This window comes from Oncorhynchus mykiss, chromosome 10, assembly GCF_013265735.2.
Source record: "Oncorhynchus mykiss isolate Arlee chromosome 10, USDA_OmykA_1.1, whole genome shotgun sequence".
NCBI classification, from domain to species: domain Eukaryota; kingdom Metazoa; phylum Chordata; class Actinopteri; order Salmoniformes; family Salmonidae; genus Oncorhynchus; species Oncorhynchus mykiss.
The window spans coordinates 64,477,588-64,497,786 of NC_048574.1; the positions used below are offsets into that span (position 1 = coordinate 64,477,588).

Genomic DNA, 20,199 nt, shown 5'->3' on the forward strand with positions numbered 1-20,199 from the left:
AAAGAGAAGGAACGTTGTGCAGTAAAGAGAGGGAACGTTGTGCAGTAAAGAGAGGGAACGTTGTGCAGTAAAGAGAGGGGACGTTGTGCAGTAAAGAGAGGGAACGTTGTGCAGTAAAGAGAGGGAACGTTGTGCAGTAAAGAGAGGGAACGTTGTGCAGTAAAGAGAGGGAATGTTGTGCAGTAAAGAGAGGGAACGTTGTGCAGTAAAGAGAGGGAACGTTGTGCAGTAAAGAGAGGGAACGTTGTGCAGTAAAGAGAGGGAACGTTGTGCAGTAAAGAGAGGGAACGTTGAGGGAACGTTGTGCAGTAAAGAGAAGGAACGTTGTGCAGTAAAGAGAGGGAACGTTGTGCAGTAAAGAGAGGGAACGTTGTGCAGTAAAGAGAGGGAACGTTGTGCAGTAAAGAGAGGGAACATTGTGCAGTAAAGAGAGGGAACGTTGTGCAGTAAAGAGAGGGAACGTTATGGGAATGTTGTGCAGTAAAGAGAGGGAACGTTGTGCAGTAAAGAGAGGGAACGTTGTGCAGTAAAGAGAGGGAACATTGTGCAGTAAAGAGAGGGAACGTTGTGCAGTAAAGAGAGGGAACGTTGTGCAGTAAAGAGAGGGAACGTTATGGGAATGTTGTGCAGTAAAGAGAGGGAACGTTGTGCAGTAAAGAGAGGGAACGTTGTGCAGTAAAGAGAGGGAACATTGTGCAGTAAAGAGAGGGAACGTTGTGCAGTAAAGAGAGGGAACGTTGTGCAGTAAAGAGAGGGAACGTTGTGCAGTAAAGAGAGGGAACGTTGTGCAGTAAAGAGAGGGAACGTTGTGCAGTAAAGAGAGGGAACGTTGTGCAGTAAAGAGAGGGAACGTTGTGCAGTAAAGAGAGGGAACGTTGTGCAGTAAAGAGAGGGAACGTTGTGCAGTAAAGAGAGGGAACATTGTGCAGTAAAGAGAGGGAACGTTGTGCAGTAAAGAGAGGGAACGTTGTGCAGTAAAGAGAGGGAACGTTGTGCAGTAAAGAGAGGGAACGTTGTGCAGTAAAGAGAGGGAACGTTGTGCAGTAAAGAGAGGGAACGTTGTGCAGTAAAGAGAGGGAACGTTGTGCAGTAAAGAGAGGGAACGTTGTGCAGTAAAGAGAGGGAACGTTGTGCAGTAAAGAGAGGGAACGTTGAGGGAACGTTGTGCAGTAAAGAGAAGGAACGTTGTGCAGTAAAGAGAGGGAACGTTGTGCAGTAAAGAGAGGGAACGTTGTGCAGTAAAGAGAGGGAACGTTGTGCAGTAAAGAGAGGGAACATTGTGCAGTAAAGAGAGGGAACGTTGTGCAGTAAAGAGAGGGAACGTTATGGGAATGTTGTGCAGTAAAGAGAGGGAACGTTGTGCAGTAAAGAGAGGGAACGTTGTGCAGTAAAGAGAGGGAACATTGTGCAGTAAAGAGAGGGAACGTTGTGCAGTAAAGAGAGGGAACGTTGTGCAGTAAAGAGAGGGAACGTTATGGGAATGTTGTGCAGTAAAGAGAGGGAACGTTGTGCAGTAAAGAGAGGGAACGTTGTGCAGTAAAGAGAGGGAACATTGTGCAGTAAAGAGAGGGAACGTTGTGCAGTAAAGAGAGGGAACGTTGTGCAGTAAAGAGAGGGAACGTTGTGCAGTAAAGAGAGGGAACGTTGTGCAGTAAAGAGAGGGAACGTTGTGCAGTAAAGAGAGGGAACGTTGTGCAGTAAAGAGAGGGAACGTTGTGCAGTAAAGAGAGGGAACGTTGTGCAGTAAAGAGAGGGAACATTGTGCAGTAAAGAGAGGGAACGTTGTGCAGTAAAGAGAGGGAACATTGTGCAGTAAAGAGAGGGAACGTTGTGCAGTAAAGAGAGGGAACGTTGTGCAGTAAAGAGAGGGAACGTTGTGCAGTAAAGAGAGGGAACGTTGTGCAGTAAAGAGAGGGAACGTTGTGCAGTAAAGAGAGGGAACGTTGTGGGAATGTTGTGCAGTAAAGAGAGGGAACATTGCGAGGATGTTGTGCACATTGTGGGAATGGTATAGAGCGCAGATAGAGAACGTTGTGAGAACATCGTAAGGACCTTGTGCCTTACCAGTACAGGACATTTTGAGAACATTATATACTAAAAAGAGAGAAGGTTGTGGGAATGTTGTGCAGCAAAGGGAGAAAAGGTTGTGAGAACATCGTAGGGACGTTGAGCCTTACCATTACAGTCGAGGCTGTGGTGGCTGTGAGCTGTGACCTGCGTTACAGGTAAGTACAGCGTGGCTGTGTACTCTTCCTCGTCCTCGTCCGACTCATGGACCGCCGGATGGGCGCTGGCGCTACTTAGCAACGAGCTCTGGTTGTCATGGAGATTGGGTGATGGTGGTTGCGAGTGTGAATGGTCAGTAACTGATGGGCTGGGTAGAGAGGATGGCATGGGAGAACCTAAAGAAAAGAATTAAACCACCCATAAACAAAAACAAACAAACAAACAACACAAAATGAAACTATGGCAACAGAACATACAGATTTTGCTAGTAGAAATCATACTGACATAGAAAGTGATAATGGGACATTCTGACACTTGGTCTGTCAGTCAATAACCTTGGCATTATTGCGTCTGTATTCACTAGATTGTGCATGTTCCTCTGACATACATAACTTGGAGACCGTGGCCATTTCAACCAACTAGCTAGTCATGGTTATCACACATTTCCAACTGACCACAATCACCCTCTTCCTAGACACCACACACATACAGAAATACACTGACACATTCATACAACGCCAACTGGTTTCCAAGAATGTGTTAAGTGCGTCTCACACACACACACACACACACACACACACACACACACACACACACACACACACACACACACACACACACACACACACACACACACACACCATCTTGGTTTGAAAGGTAATGATAGCATGTTCTTTTTCTCTGACTCTCCACACACAATGCCTTCATCACAGATACAGAGTAGCATTGGCTGCACAATGCAGAGACAACAACACTGCAGAGACAACAACACTGTAGAGACAACAACACTCCTGGAGTGCGCCCCAAATGGCATTCTAGTGTCATTTATAGTGCACTACTTTAGATCAGGACCACGGTCACGTCTCTAAGGCTGTTATTAGCCAGATTACACCGGAAAGAGCATACCCCCTCTTCCGTAACTCGGCCCTAAAGCCCAATTTCCTGCAGCGATTGTTGTGGGGAGACCGTCTGAAATGGGGAGGACAATTTCCTATTTTCCGGGAGGAGGGAGAGGCAGGCGTCTGAAGAAAGACGGAGACGGGATCCTTTAATCAAAACGCTGACGGCCTTCTGGGCTTTATCTTACGGCTGCTCCAGACAACTAGACCAGAATGATGAAGACATACTACATTATACTACCGTCTCACATGGAAATGTATTACCGTGTTTCACATCTACGCCACCGGGCCGCTTGCCGGTGGGCTTTTTCCACTTACAAGACTGAAAAACCGAGATAGTCGCCTCGTACGTACAGTAGGACTTTCACGGCTGTCTACTTGATGGCAGCGCTGGGCCATATCCACGTTAGCTGTATTCTCATAGTCATTGAGACATAACAGGCTACATAACCATCAGGCAGGATAACAGGCGATGATGAGGAAGTGTCTGCGTGTGTGTGCGTGTGTGTGTGTGTGTGTGGCAGTAAATACATAACAGCTCACTTAGTTGTGACAGATGGTTCCATCAAGGCTTTAGTGGTCCCCATTCACTGAACCCAGAGCAATACATATCTCATATCTTTCTGTCTTTTTACAGCAATTACACCCTCCATCCATCTATCTTATAGCAGCTGGATAAACACAAACAGGGAGATATAAACACAGTGCATCTATGGCAGAAAGTCAGAAAATATCAAATAGGTTCATTCTTTAACAGTGTGTCCTGTCAGCGTGCTTTGTTCAAGTTCCCTCCGCACGCACACACACGCGCACGCACACCCACCCACCCACCCACACACCCACCCCCACGCACGCACGCACACACACGCACGCACGCGCACACACGCACGCGCGCGCACACCCACACACACACACACGCGCACGCACACTCACCCGCCCACCCACCCACACACACGCACGCACACCCACCCCCACGCACGCACGCACACACGCGCACGCACGCACGCGCGCGCACACCCACACACACACCCACACACACACACGATGCCCTACTTTAACTCCAGAGAGTTCTCAAAGTGTAGTCCATACTGTGTTAAGTGTCCCTGAAGTCATGTAATTATTTTCTCTTGCTCCTGTTCCCATCATGCCCTCCTCTCTCCACACAAATATCCTACAGTCAGAGGGGGAAAGGACAGGATGGGGAAAAAACAAGTGTACGTTTTCATTTCTTTATTGGTGAGGTGCCACCTGGGATGTTAGACTGGGTTTCTGTATAAGCACTTAGTGACAACTGCTGATGTTAAAAGGGACTTATAAATGAATGTGATTGATTGACGGAGGGCTACTGTCTAACATTCTATACTGCTCAGCCCTGTATCAGTTATATCTCTATTCTATACTGCTCAGCCCTGTATCAGTTATATCTGTTCTATACTGCTCAGCCCTGTATCAGTTATATCTCTGTTCTATACTGCTCAGCCCTGTATCAGTTATATCTCTGTTCTATACTGCTCAGCCCTGTATCAGTTATATATCTGTTCTATACTGCTCAGCCCTGTATCAGTTATATCTCTATTCTATACTGCTCAGCCCTGTATCAGTTATATCTGTTCTATACTGCTCAGCCCTGTATCAGTTATATCTCTGTTCTATACTGCTCAGCCCTGTATCAGTTATATCTCTGTTCTATACTGCTCAGCCCTGTATCAGTTATATCTCTGTTCTATACTGCTCAGCCCTGTATCAGTTATATATCTGTTCTATACTGCTCAGCCCTATATCAGTTATATCTCTGTTCTATACTGCTCAGCCCTGTATCAGTAATATATCTGTTCTATACTGCTCAGCCCTGTATCAGTTATATCTCTGTTCTATACTGCTCAGCCCTGTATCAGTTATATCTCTGTTCTATACTGCTCAGCCCTGTATCAGTTATATCTCTGTTCTATACTGCTCAGCCCTGTATCAGTTATATCTCTGTTCTATACTGCTCAGCCCTGTATCAGTTATATCTCTGTTCTATACTGCTCAGCCCTGTATCAGTTATATCTCTGTTCCATACTGCTCAGCCCTGTATCAGTTATATCTCTGTTCTATACTGCTCAGCCCTGTATCAGTTATATCTCTGTTCTATACTGCTCAGCCCTGTATCAGTTATATCTCAGTTCTATACTGCTCAGCCCTGTATCAGTTATATCTCTGTTCTATACTGCTCAGCCCTGTATCAGTTATATCTCTGTTCTATACTGCTCAGCCCTGTATCAGTTATATCTCAGTTCTATACTGCTCAGCCCTGTATCAGTTATATCTCTGTTCCATACTGCTCAGCCCTGTATCAGTTATATCTCAGTTCTATACTGCTCAGCCCTGTATCAGTTATATCTCAGTTCTATACTGCTCAGCCCTGTATCAGTTATATCTCAGTTCTATACTGCTCAGCCCTGTATCAGTTATATCTCTGTTCTATACTGCTCAGCCCTGTATCAGTTATATCTCTGTTCTATACTGCTCAGCCCTGTATCAGTTATATCTCAGTTCTATACTGCTCAGCCCTGTATCAGTTATATCTCAGTTCTATACTGCTCAGTCCTGTATCAGCCTTTTAATAAAATAGGGAGATATTAACCTACCCCTGCACCACTGGGACCTGGATACATGTGTGTGAGAGGGTGTGTGTGTGATGGGTTGGCATGTGAGTGTGTGTGACATTTCTCCTTTTTTTTTTACAAAAGCAGGCACTAAAAACTGTAGCTGGTACCTTGCCTTAGGTGATATGTCCCCTCTTCTCCCATATTACACTCAAAGCCCCAACCACTTTAATAATGAGGACAGTCGATTGTGAGAGGAATCTACGCGTGTGAGTGTGTGTGTGTATCGCCTGTGGTCAATGTCTCTCTTGATGCTCTTGAACAATCACTCTTAATTAAGAGGAAAGTAAAGACAAGGCCGCAGAGAGAGGGAGAGGGAGGGAGCGATAGGGAGGGAGGGAGGGAGGGATAGGGAGCGATAGGGAGGGAGGGAGGGAGGGAGGGAGGGAGCGATAGGGAGGGAGGGAGGGATGGGGAATAGATGGGGAATAGATAGACAGCATATAGACAAGGATGGATGAGGAGGATGGATACGATTGACAAACAGACAGCCAGCAGAAAGATATAGTATGATAGAGAGAGACTGACAGAGATGTTAAAGGTTGTAATAGACTGATAGAGATGTTAAAGGTTGGTAAAGACTGATAGAGATGTTAAAGGTTGTAATAGACTGATAGAGATGTTAAAGGTTGGTATAGACTGACAGAGATGTTAAAGGTTGTAATTGACTGATAGAGATGTTAAAGGTTGTAATTGACTGACAGAGATGTTAAAGGTTGTAATAGACTGACAGAGATGTTCAAGGTTGTAATTGACTGATAGAGATGTTAAAGGTTGTAATTGACTGACAGAGATGTTAAAGGTTGTCATAGACTGACAGAGATGTTAAAGGTTGTAATAGACTGACAGAGATGTTAAAGGTTGTAATAGACTGATAGAGATGTTAAAGTTTGGTATAGACTGAAAGAGATGTTAAAGGTTGTAATAGACTGACAGAGATGTTAAATGTTGTAATAGACTGACAGAGATGTTAAAGGTTGTAATAGACTGACAGAGATGTTAAAGGTTGTAATTGACTGACAGAGATGTTAAAGGTTGTAATTGACTGACAGAGATGTTAAAGGTTGTAATAGACTGACAGAGATGTTAAAGGTTGTAATTGACTGACAGAGATGTTAAAGGTTGTAATAGACTGATAGAGATGTTAAAGGTTGGTAAAGACTGGCAGAGATGTTAAAGGTTGTAATAGACTGACAGAGATGTTAAAGGTTGTAATAGACTGATAGAGATGTTAAAGGTTGTAATAGACTGATAGAGATGTTAAAGGTTGTAATAGACTGATAGAGATGTTAAAGGTTGTAATTGACTGATAGAGATGTTAAAGGTTGTAATTGACTGATAGAGATGTTAAAGGTTGTAATTGACTGATAGAGATGTTAAAGGTTGTAATTGACTGATAGAGATGTTAAAGGTTGTAATTGACTGATAGAGATGTTAAAGGTTGTAATTGACTGATAGAGATGTTAAAGGTTGTAATTGACTGATAGAGATGTTAAAGGTTGTAATTGACTGATAGATATGTTAAAGGTTGGTATAGACTGATAGAGATGTTAAAGGTTGTAATAGATTGATAGAGATGTTAAAGGTTGTAATAGACTGACAGAGATGTTAAAGGTTGGTAAAGACTGACAGAGATGTTAAAGGTTGTAATAGACTGATAGAGATGTTAAAGGTTGTAATAGACTGATAGAGATGTTAAAGGTTGTAATAGATTGATAGAGATGTATATTGCATAACAAGAGTGAATCACCGTCCCTGCAGTGTATGTGTGTGCTCTGTGTGTATTGTCTGTGTGTGTCTACAGGCTTCAGTGGAGTGTTTCTTCCTGACAGTCTTGGTGCCTGGCTCTATGCGGGCATGCTGGGAAGGTTCACAGGTGCATGATGGGTATGATCCGCACCCTGTGGCTCCTCATGGCCTCTCTCTCGGCTGAGACAGACACCCTGTGTGTGTCTATGTGTCTGCCAGCATGGGTCAATGAAGAAAAGTGGAGGCAATTAATAAGTGTGGAGGGACCCAAGGAGAAGGCTGTGTGTGTGTGTGTGTGTGTGTGTGTGTGTGTGTGTGTGTGTGTGTGTGTGTGTGAAAGAGAAAAACAGAAGTAAAGAGAGAGCTTACATCTAGAGGCTAAACCAGTCTGTTTGGTGACGTGCCTGCTGCTAAAGGAAAGCTTTTCTTTTTAAAACTCCCTTCCTACTCCTCTCAGCTTCTTCTCTCAGCTTGGCTCTGTGGTTAGTTCTGTCGCTCCCTCCCTGCACCATCAGCAATTAGCTAGCACTGCCTGCTAGCTAATCAACACATGGGTGGCTGATATATGTGACTGTGTGTGTGTGTGTTTGTGTGTGTGTGTGTGTGTGTGTACATACGTGTATGTGTGTGTGTGTGTTGTATCACTTAAGTGAGAGACAAATCAGTGAGAGTGGTGTTTAGGGAGTAGACAATGATCTATGGCCCTCATACCAACCACTAGTCTGTGGCCCTCACACCAACCACTGCTCTGTGGCCCTCAAACCAACCACTGCTCTGTGGCCCTCATACCAAACACTGCTCTGTGGCCCTCATACCAAACACTGCTCTGTGGCCCTCATACCAAACAATGCTCTGTGGCCCTCATACCAACCGCTGCTCTGTGGCCCTCAAACCAACCGCTGCTCTGTGGCCCTCATACCAACCACTGCTCTGTGGCCCTCATACCAACCACTGCTCTGTGGCCCTCATACCAACCACTGCTCTGTGGCCCTCAAACCAACCACTGCTCTGTGGCCCTCATACCAACCGCTGCTCTGTGGCCCTCATACCAACCGCTGCTCTGTGGCCCTCATACCAACCGCTGCTCTGTGGCCCTCATACCAACCGCTGCTCTGTGGCCCTCAAACCAACCACTGCTCTGTGGCCCTCAAACCAACCACTGCTCTGTGGCCCTCATACCAACCACACTTCAGAAGTAGCCCTCTGCCTAGTTAAATAAAGGTTAAATAAATAAATGAGTAGAGGAAAAAAAGACACACTGAATACATTATACTCTCTGTTCCTCTCTGTTCCTCTAGCCTTCTCTCTCCCTCTCTTTTTCTTTCTCCCCTCCCCAGCGCTGCAAACAAACAAACTTAAAAAAAAAGGAATGAGAGAAGGGGAGGAGAGGGGGAAGAAAGGAAAAGAGCTGTGACTGAGCCAGCTGTGTCCGCACTGCAGAGAAACACACACACACACACACACACACACACACACACACACACACACACACCAAGGCCCCATGGAGGAATACTCTTTCCACAGTAGATTCTCTCTAAAGCAGTACCAAGGGGTGTTGCATCTGCTGAACTCTACAGTAGAACTCTACTGACAAGACAAGGCAGTACCTTTCCCAACAAACTACCCAGAACATTAAGCTCCTGGCTAACCCTATATATGGCCTACTCCCTGGCAAGCTGCACAATCTGAAGAGGTGTGTGTGTGTGTGTGTGTGTGTGTGTGTGTGTGTGTGAATGAGGCCTTTTGTCTGTGTGTTAGAGAGTGTGTGAGAATGAGGGGTTTTATCCATGTACGTGTGTGTGAGTGTGTGCGCTCACTGTTAATCTGTTCTGAACAAGTTGCAAACGTTAAGGGTGTTGAGGGTTTAAATATTCAAATCACTATTATAGTGAGGGAGTGGGAGAGGAGAAGCCTTTACCGAGCTGGAGGAGCTGTACACCAGCTGTCTCTCCATCTCTCCCTCCGTCTGTCTCAATGCTCAGACCGCTCTCTCTCCCTCCGTCTGTCTCACTGCTCAGACCGCTCTCCCTCCCTCCGTCTGTCTCACTGCTCAGACCGCTCTCCCTCCCTCCGTCTGTCTCACTGCTCAGACCGCTCTCCCTCCCTCCGTCTGTCTCACTGCTCAGACCGCTCTCCCTCCCTCCGTCTGTCTCACTGCTCAGACCGCTCTCTCTCCCTCCGTCTGTCTCACTGCTCAGACCGCTCTTTCTCCCTCCATCTGTCTCACTGCTCAGACCGCTCTCTCTCTCTCCATCTCTCTCTCACACAACCAACTAGCCTGAAGGACACACTACTGCACCTACCACCTTTCACTCCACAAGCAAGCACACACAGCCCACCTCCCTAACACCACCACCACACACACTCACACTCATGAACATACATATACGCACGAACACACACACACACACACACACACACACAAACAACCTTACACTGCCAACTACAGCCACCTCCTTTTACAACCAGAGGAGAGGAGAGGAGAGGAGAGGAGAGGAGAGGAGAGGAGAGGAGAGGAGAGGAGAGGAGAGGAGAGGAGAGAGGGGAGAGGAAAGAGGAGACGGGAGAGGCAGATAGGATGGCAAACCAACTCTGCACTTGGTCTACAAACAAGCAATAGAGGAGATAAGGAAGAAGAAAGAGAAATGGCGGCCATCTTTGTTCTAATGCTAACTATGAAAGAGTATGATTCTGTTTGCTCTTGGAGAATCTGCTTACCACTTTATCTGCCCTTCACATACGACAGAGAAGGACACAGAAAGAGTGAGAGGAAAAGATAGATAGAGAAAGAGAGAGAGGGACCAAGATAGAAGAGAGAGACTGGGGAGAGGAGAGGTCAGGCTCTTCAGTAATAGTTATTTATTTATATTTAGTGTTCGGTGAGATAACGCGTGTTTTCTCATGAGGGTGTGTATGCTAACTTCTGAGGGGTTCTGTAGAGTTCACTCGTGGTCCTAATTAGCATGTGTGTGTGATAGGACCCGGCTAGCAAAGGGCCGTGTCACGCCTTGTTAGACCCACAGCACTGTCCCCCCATCCCCATCCAGCAGGGGGACAAAGACACACACACACACACACACACACACACTTCGATGGGACAAAGAGACGACAAGCAGCTATACACAGACTCCTTCCAACACACACCCAGACTGACAGGGAATAGAGGAGTGGAGAGAGAGAGAGAAAGATGGAGAGAGTGAGAGAAAAGAGAGATGGAGAGGAGGGTGGGCCAGGATCAGGGCAACAGGGCATAAGCTATTTATTTAGAGGCCATTTCTGGAGCAAGGGCTTATTAAACCCAGAGGTTAAAAAACATATGACAGTCTGACTCTACTATAATCATGTACACCAGAAGAGACGCCACAATACCGACAGTGCAGAGGTGGCCATGCTGGTCACTCTATAACAAAAAAATATGATAAAGTGGGGCTCAAGGAGTGATACACACACACATTGGGACAGACCCTGTTCAGGGTTACATTCTCTCCAGTGTGTCCTCATCAACCAACAGGAAGTGTGTGTCGTCCTGCTAAACCAGGCATGGATGACATATGAGTTTGGGGTCTGCGGCGGGGGGGGGGGTTAGCTAGCCGTGTGGACGTGTGTGTGTTGCGTGCGTGTCCGGGTGTGTGTTCCGTGTTTGCACGTATGCTAGCCAGATGTTAAGGTATTTGAAAGACCATTAATTTCACTTAAAAGTTGATAGCAGGCTATGATGAGTCTGTTAGCATTATGGCTAGCTGTAGAGACAGCTTTGGCTAACCCTGCAATCAGTCAAAAGACTGTACACGACTGTGGTGAAGCTACACTAAATATAGCTGTGAAGACCTCACTTATATGGACGCTGTACTTATATGGAAGCTGTAGCGAACTGTTTGTGGAGCTTGAGTTGAGATGTCCATCTTTAGCTGTCTTCTTCTGTACTACCGTTGGACCTACACATTTATAGATACAGAATCTGCTTGTAGGGTCCAAGGGCACACACTGATAATGATATATGTCAAACACACACACACACACACACACATACACACACACACACACACACACACACACACACACACACACACACAGGAGCCTCGGAGTGTGTTAATATCTTTTATAGTTGGGACAACGCCTGCACTAACCCTTCCACTTCCTCCTTGTCTTTCCATCTCCCTCACTCATCTTTTCTCTCTCTCTCCCTCACTCGTCTTTTCTCTCTCCCTCACTCGTCTTTTCTCTCTCTCCCTCACTCATCTTTTCTCTCTCTCCCGCACTCGTCTTTTCTCTCTCCCTCAATCGTCTTTTCTCTCTCTCCCTCACTCATCTTTTCTCTCTCTCTCCCGCACTCGTCTTTTATCTCTCCCTCACTCGTCTTTTCTCTCACCCTCACTCACCCATCTTTTCTCTGCTGTGGGGAGAGGAGAGATGAGATGTGTGGGTGGCCATTCAAGGGGGAGTGTTGAGTTAGGGAAAGAAAAAAAAGACAGTGGATAAGAAGAGAGAAAAAGTGCATCAAATCAGCCTGCGCCGTCACCTGCGTTAACCCGGCCATGAGCCAATCGGCTCGATCAATAGAAGGACGTCTCCGGGAGTAAGGGTGAAATTAGCCAATCATCATCTGCTAATGTTGCATCTCTCTGAGTTGCGGAACAACTGATAACATCAACATTGATTGTGCCGTAACCTTTTGCCCAGTGAAACACAGGCCCGGGGTGGTGTGGAGAATCCGGCCTTCTAGGGTAACAACCTACGGGTAGGTGTCACCTAATGGACGCAGGTTGACCTTTATTGTCATGACTCTTGTCCTTGAGGCAGAACTGAACCATTTCCCCTTAGGCCAGCTGCAGAGTCAAAGTTGTCTATATTGTAAAAATTCATGAAAACTAAAATTAGCTTTTTGGTCTTAGTTTAAGGTTAGGGTTAGCAGGGGTAGCAGTGGTTAGGCATTAGGGTTAGCAGGGGTAGCAGTGGTTAGGCATTAGGGTTAGCAGTGTGGTTAGAGTTAGGCATTAGGGTTAGCAGTGTGGTTAGAGTTAGGCATTAGGGTTAGCAGTGGTTAGGGTTAGGCATTAGGGTTAGCAGTGTGGTTAGGGTTAGGCATTAGGGTTAGCAGTGTGGTTAGGGTTAGGCATTAGGTTAGCAGTGTGGTTAGGGTTAGGCATTAGGGTTAGCAGTGTGGTTAGGGTTAGGCACTAGGGTTAGCAGTGTGGTTAGGGTTAGGCATTAGGGTTAGCAGTGTGGTTAGGGTTAAGCACTAGGGTTAGCAGTGTGGTTAGGGTTAGGCATTAGGGTTAGCAGTGTGGTTAGGGTTAGGCATTAGGGTTAGCAGTGTGGTTAGGTTTGGGCATTAGGGTTAGCAGTATGGTTAGGGTTAGCAGTGTTGTTAGGGTTAGGCATTAGGGTTAGCAGTGTGGTTAGTGTTAGGCATTAGGTTAGCAGTGTGGTTAGGGTTAGGCATTAGGGTTAGCAGTGTGGTTAGGGTTAGGCATTAGGGTTAGCAGTGTGGTTAGGGTTAGACATTAGGTTAGCAGTGTGGTTAGGGTTAGGCATTAGGGTTAGCAGTGTGGTTAGGGTTAGGCATTAGGTTAGCAGTGTGGTTAGGGTTAGGCATTAGGGTTAGCAGTGTGGTTAGGGTTAGACATTAGGTTAGCAGTGTGGTTAGGGTTAGGCATTAGGGTTAGCAGTGTGGTTAGGGTTAGGCATTAGGGTTAGCAGTGTGGTTAGGGTTAGGCATTAGGGTTAGCAGTGTGGTTAGGGTTCGGCATTAGGGTTAGCAGTGAGGTTAGGGTTAGCAGTGTGGTTAGGGTTAGGCATTAGGGTTAGCAGTGTGGTTAGGGTTGGGCATTAGGTTAGCAGTGTGGTTAGGCATTAGGGCTAGCAGTGGTTAGGATTAGGCATTAGGGTTAGCAGTGTGGTTAGGGTTAGGCATTAGGGTTAGCAGTGTGGTTAGGGTTAGGCATTAGGGTTAGCAGTGTGGTTAGGGTTAGACATTAGGTTAGCAGTGTGGTTAGGGTTAGGCATTAGGGTTAGCAGTGTGGTTAGGGTTAGGCATTAGGGTTAGCAGTGTGGTTAGGGTTAGGCATTAGGGTTAGCAGTGTGGTTAGGGTTAGGCATTAGGGTTAGGCATTAGGGTTAGCAGTGTTGTTAGGGTTAGGCATTAGGTTTAGCAGTGTGGTTAGGGTTAGGCATTAGGGTTAGGGTTAGCAGTGTGGTTAGGGTTAGGCATTAGGGTTAGCAGTGTGGTTAGGGTTAGGCATTAGGCTTAGCAGTGTGGTTAGGGTTAGGCATTAGGGTTAGCAGTGTGGTTAGGGTTAGGCATTAGGGTTAGGCATTAGGGTTAGCAGTGTGGTTAGGGTTAGGCATTAGGGTTAGGGTTAGCAGTGTGGTTAGGGTTAGGCATTAGGGTTAGCAGTGTAGTTAGGGTTAGGCATTAGGGTTAGGCATTAGGGTTAGCAGTGTGGTTAGGGTTAGGCATTAGGGTTAGGGTTAGCAGTGTGGTTAGGGTTAGGCATTAGGGTTAGCAGTGTGGTTAGGGTTAGGGTTAGATTTAAAATCAGATTTTATGTGCCAGCTAGTGACCACTCTGCAGAGCTGCCTCCAGAATAACATTCATGATGAAAAACAGGGGGGGGGGGGGGGCAGATCTTTAAATCAACCCACCAACCCCTCTCAAACACACACCCATACACACACACACACACACACACACACACCATTATTCATTTGTATTCGTATGTCCGTGATGCGAGGGTCAAAATGAAGACAGATGGTGTAACTTCAGAGTTGACTTCATCATGTTGAGGATAATATTATAGAGAGGAAGGAACATATCTATAATACCACCATTATTGTGTGTGTGTGTGTGTGTGCGTGTGTGTGTGTGTGTCGTTATGATCAGACCGGTGCGTTGCAGAGCTCCTCCGAGCATGCTATTCACTTTCCAATGATTCATGATTGAAGCAGGATCCTAATGTTCTCTGGTCTCAGTCTGTTACTACGGCTCAGATCCACCTGAATAACTACAGGAGCTTTATAAAACCCTTACAAACATCCACCGCCGGCTGAAGTCGTTTTGACCAAATGAGACAATCCTTTCTAGGTTCCAGCATTGTGATAGTCCCAGCTGTTGGTGTCAGGTTGTAAAGAGTAAAGACAACGTGAGCTCACGGCCAGTGACTGTGATTGTTGAGAAACCGAGGCAGCAGAACTGTAGGGACTGATTGGGTTCTTAAGAAGCGTTTAACCTTTAACCTTCCTCCAAGTGCACAATTGAACGCACGTACGCACACACAGCTAAAAACAAACACTGTAATCAACCACTTCCCACCGCAAATAACATGGGCAATTAGTCTGTCATTGGTGGTTGTTACACACACACACAGAGGGTCTACGCACACACACACACACACACACACACACACACACACACACACACACACACACGTAATGAGCCCAGCAGTAAGGGCCAGGTTGTTGCTACAGTGCTGTAGTAAAGTGAACGTGTCCTTCAGGGGGATTGAGCTGTAGTGTTGACCCAGACAGAGACTGGAGCTCAGAGAGACGGGTCATTAACATGGTGTAGTGACTGACCAGCACAGCACAGGACCTGTGAAAACACACTCAGAACACACATTCTTACACATATGCAGACCAGACGCCCCTACCCAAATAGACTGATTCTAAAAAGCAGAACTGTTCACTTTTTCCAAACGCACACTCACACTGACATTCTCCTTCGATCTAACATACATATACACATCCCCACAAACACCATTTTGTCCTTTTCCCTCTCTCTCTTCACACACTTGTTGTTGTTCCCTCAGCGGTAGGGTTCGGGTTCTCTCCGTCTCTCTCTCTCTTTCTTTCTCTCCGTCTCTGTCTCTCTCTGTCTCTCTTTCCTCCCCACCCACCTCCCTCCCTCCCTCCATCCCTCGCTCTTTGTGTGAGGATTACCCAGGTTAAGAAACATAGACAATATGTTCCTGCAGGATATCTTTGATATGCAGATATATGAAACACAGAAGAAAAACAAGTTATGGAGAAACGGTGTAACTCAAAAGCCGTTCACAACTGAACAGGAATAATGCTGAGGACTCAGGAAGAATGATGTTTTTGGGAGGGAATATTTGGGGTGGAAAGCTGAGAAATGATATGGGTTGATACATACTGGGAATGGGGCCCCGGGATGAACAGAAATGCTAATGCTAGTTCAGGCACAGTGTTCGGACCCAGCATGACGCCTCAGTCGCATTGGACTTAAGCCTGGGCCAAGCCGAGGAGAGGAAACTATCCCACCATCTCGGTCCCAGTGGATGACTCTGTCCATACAAATAGACCATCTGTCCAGAGACACACAGCTAAATACAAGTGGGCTTTGGGTATGAGGCATTGAGAAAAATAGATACTGATAGACTGCTAGAGTTATATATGAGAGAGAGAGAGAGAGAGAGAGAGAGAGAGAGAGAGAGAGACAAAGAGAAAGGAACAAGTCCAGATAATGATGTATGGTGTGGCCAAGAACAAAAGCCCTTGGCTCACGAAGCTGCTCAGATGTGGGCAAGAGTTCCTCTGTGAAACCTAGCCCCTGCTCTCTCACGCACACTAACACACACACACACTGTCACTAAATGGACAAGGGGCTTTTCTCAATAAGCTGCCATGCTGTTATCTGTACCGATTCGATTGGCACTAGCTGAGCAGCTTTTGTGTGTGTGTGTGTGTGTGTGTGTGTGTTTGTCATTGGGCAGGGGAACAGATAAATAAGAAGTGTGTCTGGTCTTAAATGACCTCTCTTGTTCTCTCTAGGGCCCTATAGCCTCTCTCATCAACTAATCCTGTAGACACGGACATAATACCCCTCACACACTACTACTGTCCAATCAACAGCTTTAGCAGATGTTGAATAGACCCTCCTGTCAGTTAGTAGACAGGTCTTACAGGTATGGTAAGGCCCTCATCTAGCACAGTTTCCAAGGTAAACGGGACTTAGTGTCAGTGTAAAAGTCTTAGAGATGACCCCTCAATCACTCACTCAATCACTCACTCACTCACTCACTCATCATAGAGCGAAGAGTGGGATGAGGACAGCGTGAGAGAGAGAGAGAGAGAGAGAGAGAGAGAGAGAGAGAGAGAGAGAGAGAGACAGAGAGAGAGAGAGAGAGGGAGCGAGAGAGAGAGACCCCTCACGTTCACATCTCGCGTCCTGCGGCACTGATGAGGATACAGAGGGGTGAGGCAGACAGAGAGAGGGAGAGAACAAAGGACAGCTAGTGTGCGTTTCTCAGGAGGGCGTTTAACAACACTATTACACGTGCTGTTAGTCAGCGCCTCGTTCTAACGCCACTTGTTTCTGGAGCCGCAACACAGACAAACGACGTGTCCAGTTAGCCTGAGACTGTCATTTACTATCCTTAAAAACAGCCCACAGACTGATGTGCGTGTGTGTGTGAGGGGGTGTTTGTGTGTGTGTGTGTGTGTGTGTGAGAGTGTAAAAGGGAGAATTTCACACGTCGTGAAAACGTCAGAAAGAGAGAACAAGAAAAGAAAGCTTGGCTATCAAAACACAACTCCCTGAGTAACTGTTAAAATAAGTTACAAAGTGGAGAGAGAGGAATTGAGAATGAAAATGATGTCAGAATATTTTGGCCATCTCTCTCTCTCTCTCTCTCTCTCTCTCTCTCTCTCTCTCTCTCTCTCTCTCTCTCTCTCTCTCTCGCTCTCTCTCTCTCTCTCTCTCTCTCTCTCTCTCTCTCTCTCTCTCTCTCTCCCCTCCAACACCGGTGTTGCGGCACTCTCCCTCTCTCGGATCACCTTTCTCTTCATCTCTAGTAACTTTCTGTCTGTCCTTTTCTCTCTCTCCTCCAGTTACAAACACTCAAAAGTCTCTCTCTCTCTCTCTCTCTCTCTCTCTCTCTCTCTCTCCAAATCAATCCTTAAAGGGCAACATTTCCATGCTGTGCTGTTTTCCTCCTGTTACTAGTCTCTTTCTTTACTTGGCCTAAACTCTGAAGCATTCACAGGCATACTTAGCGGGTGAATATAGTTAGCTTGTGGTCGCAATATTGCGGCGCTGCATTTTAACAGGTCATTATGAGGAAGGAGCGCTATTCTCGAGTGGGGTTGCGTGGGAGTGTGTGTGTGTGTGTGAGACAAAAGGAAGGATTTTCCATCCCTTCAAAGGCGTCCCAGTCGTCTCTCTCCTAGTTTTACGACCTCATGACATCACCCAGACCCTTCCTGAAGCCAAGACCAGCCACTGCTTGAGTGAGAGCGGCACACTCGTGGGTACACTAAAAAACACAATCCCATATGCATATTCCATTCACAATCACTTCATTTAGAGTGTGTGTGTGTGACAGAGTATGTGTGCATGTGTGTGTGACACTGAGTGTGTGTGTTTTCCCACCAGTCTCTCTAGGCAACGGCGCATTAGACTGACACAAAGCATCAGGGTAAATTAGCTGTGGCTCCGGCTATAACAACTAGCTGTGTGTGTGTGTGTGTGTGTGTGTGCGAGTGTGTGTAGCTGTGTGTTTTGTCTTTGTGTCCCTAATGGGGCATGCTGGAAGATATTACTGTGTTGGTTAGGCCCCTAATCCTTCCCCACTGGCCCCAATCAGGGAGCACCAGCCCAACCTAGTACCCATGTGTGTGTGTGTGTGTGTGTGTGTGTGAGACACCAGGCCTAGACCCTTCACTGCTGGATACGCCAGACCCATAATTATCATTAACAGTGCATTAACGTAGTACGTACATGCGTGCATGTGTGTGTTGCCACGGAGAGAACCCTGTCGTCGAGGGAGGCAGGGCGGAAAAAAACTGATGACGCCAATGTCTGCAGCCGGGGAATTCAACCATCACGTACGAGGGCTCGATTTAGAGGAAAACTGTTCCCAGGACAGTAGCAGGTGAGCAATAAATTACCCTTTCTATCTCTCTCTCTCTCCCTCTTACCCTTCACCTCTGTCTCTTCTTCTCTACCCTCCCATCCTCTCTCTCTCCCCCCGATCTTTCTCTCTCTCTCTCTCTCTTCCCCTGCACCTCTGTCTCTCCTTCTCTACCCTCGATCTTTCTCTTTTTCTCCTTCGCTCCCTTGTTCCACACCCTGTCCCCATAATGAAATGTACATAGTAATAAGCCTGTCAATTAAGTATAGAATGCATAATGAATGGTTAGGGGAGAATACTGCAGAGAGAGAGAGAATGTAGGTGTGTGTGTATGCGTGTGTGCCTAATCTACCTACCTGGCAGTAACAGTGCCTTAATTATGCTATCAGCCACATAGAAGGGGAGACCCCTGGGAGAATGGTTTGATCCATGAGGTCGACACTTAAGGTTATTCAAGTGGACTGTTGCATTTATAGGGACCTGGGGGGTTTGCTAGTGCACTTGATAAGGGCTAACAGGGAACACTTGGAGGTGGAGAATAAGGGAAAGACTGTAGATCTAAGACAGGGACACACACGCTCAAACATGGACACAGACACAGGGACAGTCACAAGAAGACATGTTAAACGTGGGCGGCTGGTAGGCACAGAGTTATTCACGTTACACCGTGGCTGGCACAGCTTGGCCTGGACTTCCTGTTTCCTTTGTTGTTGGTGTGTGTTTGTTTTGATTGATGTCCGCTCTCCCTGGGCCGCAGTGGTTGGGCTCAGTGGGTGTGGAAACAGCTGTGCTCAGTGTGTGACAGTGTGTTAGTGTGTGTGTAAAGCCCATTGTCAACTGCACTCCGCCAAGTAGTCAGAGCTGGATCCAGCCACGCTAGCACAAACAATGTGACATGACATGTTGTGTCGGCGCCAACAATGACACAAAATGAATCAGGTCTAGAAGAGACAGAGGACAGTGCTGTGCAGTGTAAGCTAAGCTAGCTGTACGCTGTGATGCTTGTAAGATAAGCTAGCTATACTGTTCTGGTTGTGCTGTGTGGGCTAGTTGTACTGTGCTAAGCTAGCTGTGCTATGTGAACTAGCTGTACTGTCCTAAGCTAGCTGTGCTGTGTGAGCTAGCTGTACTGTGCTGAGCTAGCTGTGCTGTGTGAACTAGCTGTACTGTGCTAAGCTAGCTGTGCTGTGTGAACTAGCTGTACTGTGCTAAGCTAGCTGTACTGTGCTAAGCTAGCGGTGTTGTGTGAGCTATCTGTACTGTGTGAACTAGCTGTGCTGTGTGAACTAGCTGTACTGTGCTAAGCTAGTTGGACTTTGCTGGTCTTAGCACACTGCTGTCCACTGTTGCGTTAAAGCCGCTCATCTCTGTTCAGTCTAGTAGCCTTGGTAACAGCTTTAAGAGGATGGGAGTGTTTTGTTGTTGTCGTGGCGATGGATAGGGAAGTATGGCCCAGATGTCCAAGTGGCTCTACTCCATGGAAGTTAGCATGAGAGGATCACTGTTGGACTGTCAACAAAGACGCACTATAAACCGTAGAGAGAAACCCAACACATCTCTGTCATGTAGGCCTCAAAACTAGGATGTCTGTAGACCCAGTATCCCATCCAACACACTAGTGTGTGTATGGCCCTCAAATGTCTCACCCATTTCCCCCAAACGGACACCAAACACACTCAATCCACCACTGCAGCAGCATACAAACTGTATTCGTTACCAGTAAACAATATACCAATCTATTGGATCTCAACATTATCTATTGGTTTCCAAATGCAGATATATCGTATTGTCTCAGCTCTAATTGAT

General features: G+C 46.5%; 1 protein-coding gene across 11 annotated transcripts in view; it reads right to left on the minus strand.

Moving 5' to 3' along the window:
- Positions 1-20,199, minus strand: part of LOC110533185 (teneurin-3) — a 410,089-nt gene that overhangs the window by 173,089 nt on the left and 216,801 nt on the right. For 10 of the 11 annotated variants that reach the window (XM_036933606.1, XM_036933607.1, XM_036933605.1 and 7 more), the window contains one exon: positions 2,178-2,402. The exons of the other annotated variant lie outside the window; for it this stretch is intronic. In XM_036933606.1, the coding sequence (XP_036789501.1) occupies positions 2,178-2,402 (225 nt within the window). The remainder of the gene's footprint in view (positions 1-2,177; positions 2,403-20,199) is intronic. 11 annotated transcript variants of the gene reach the window in all.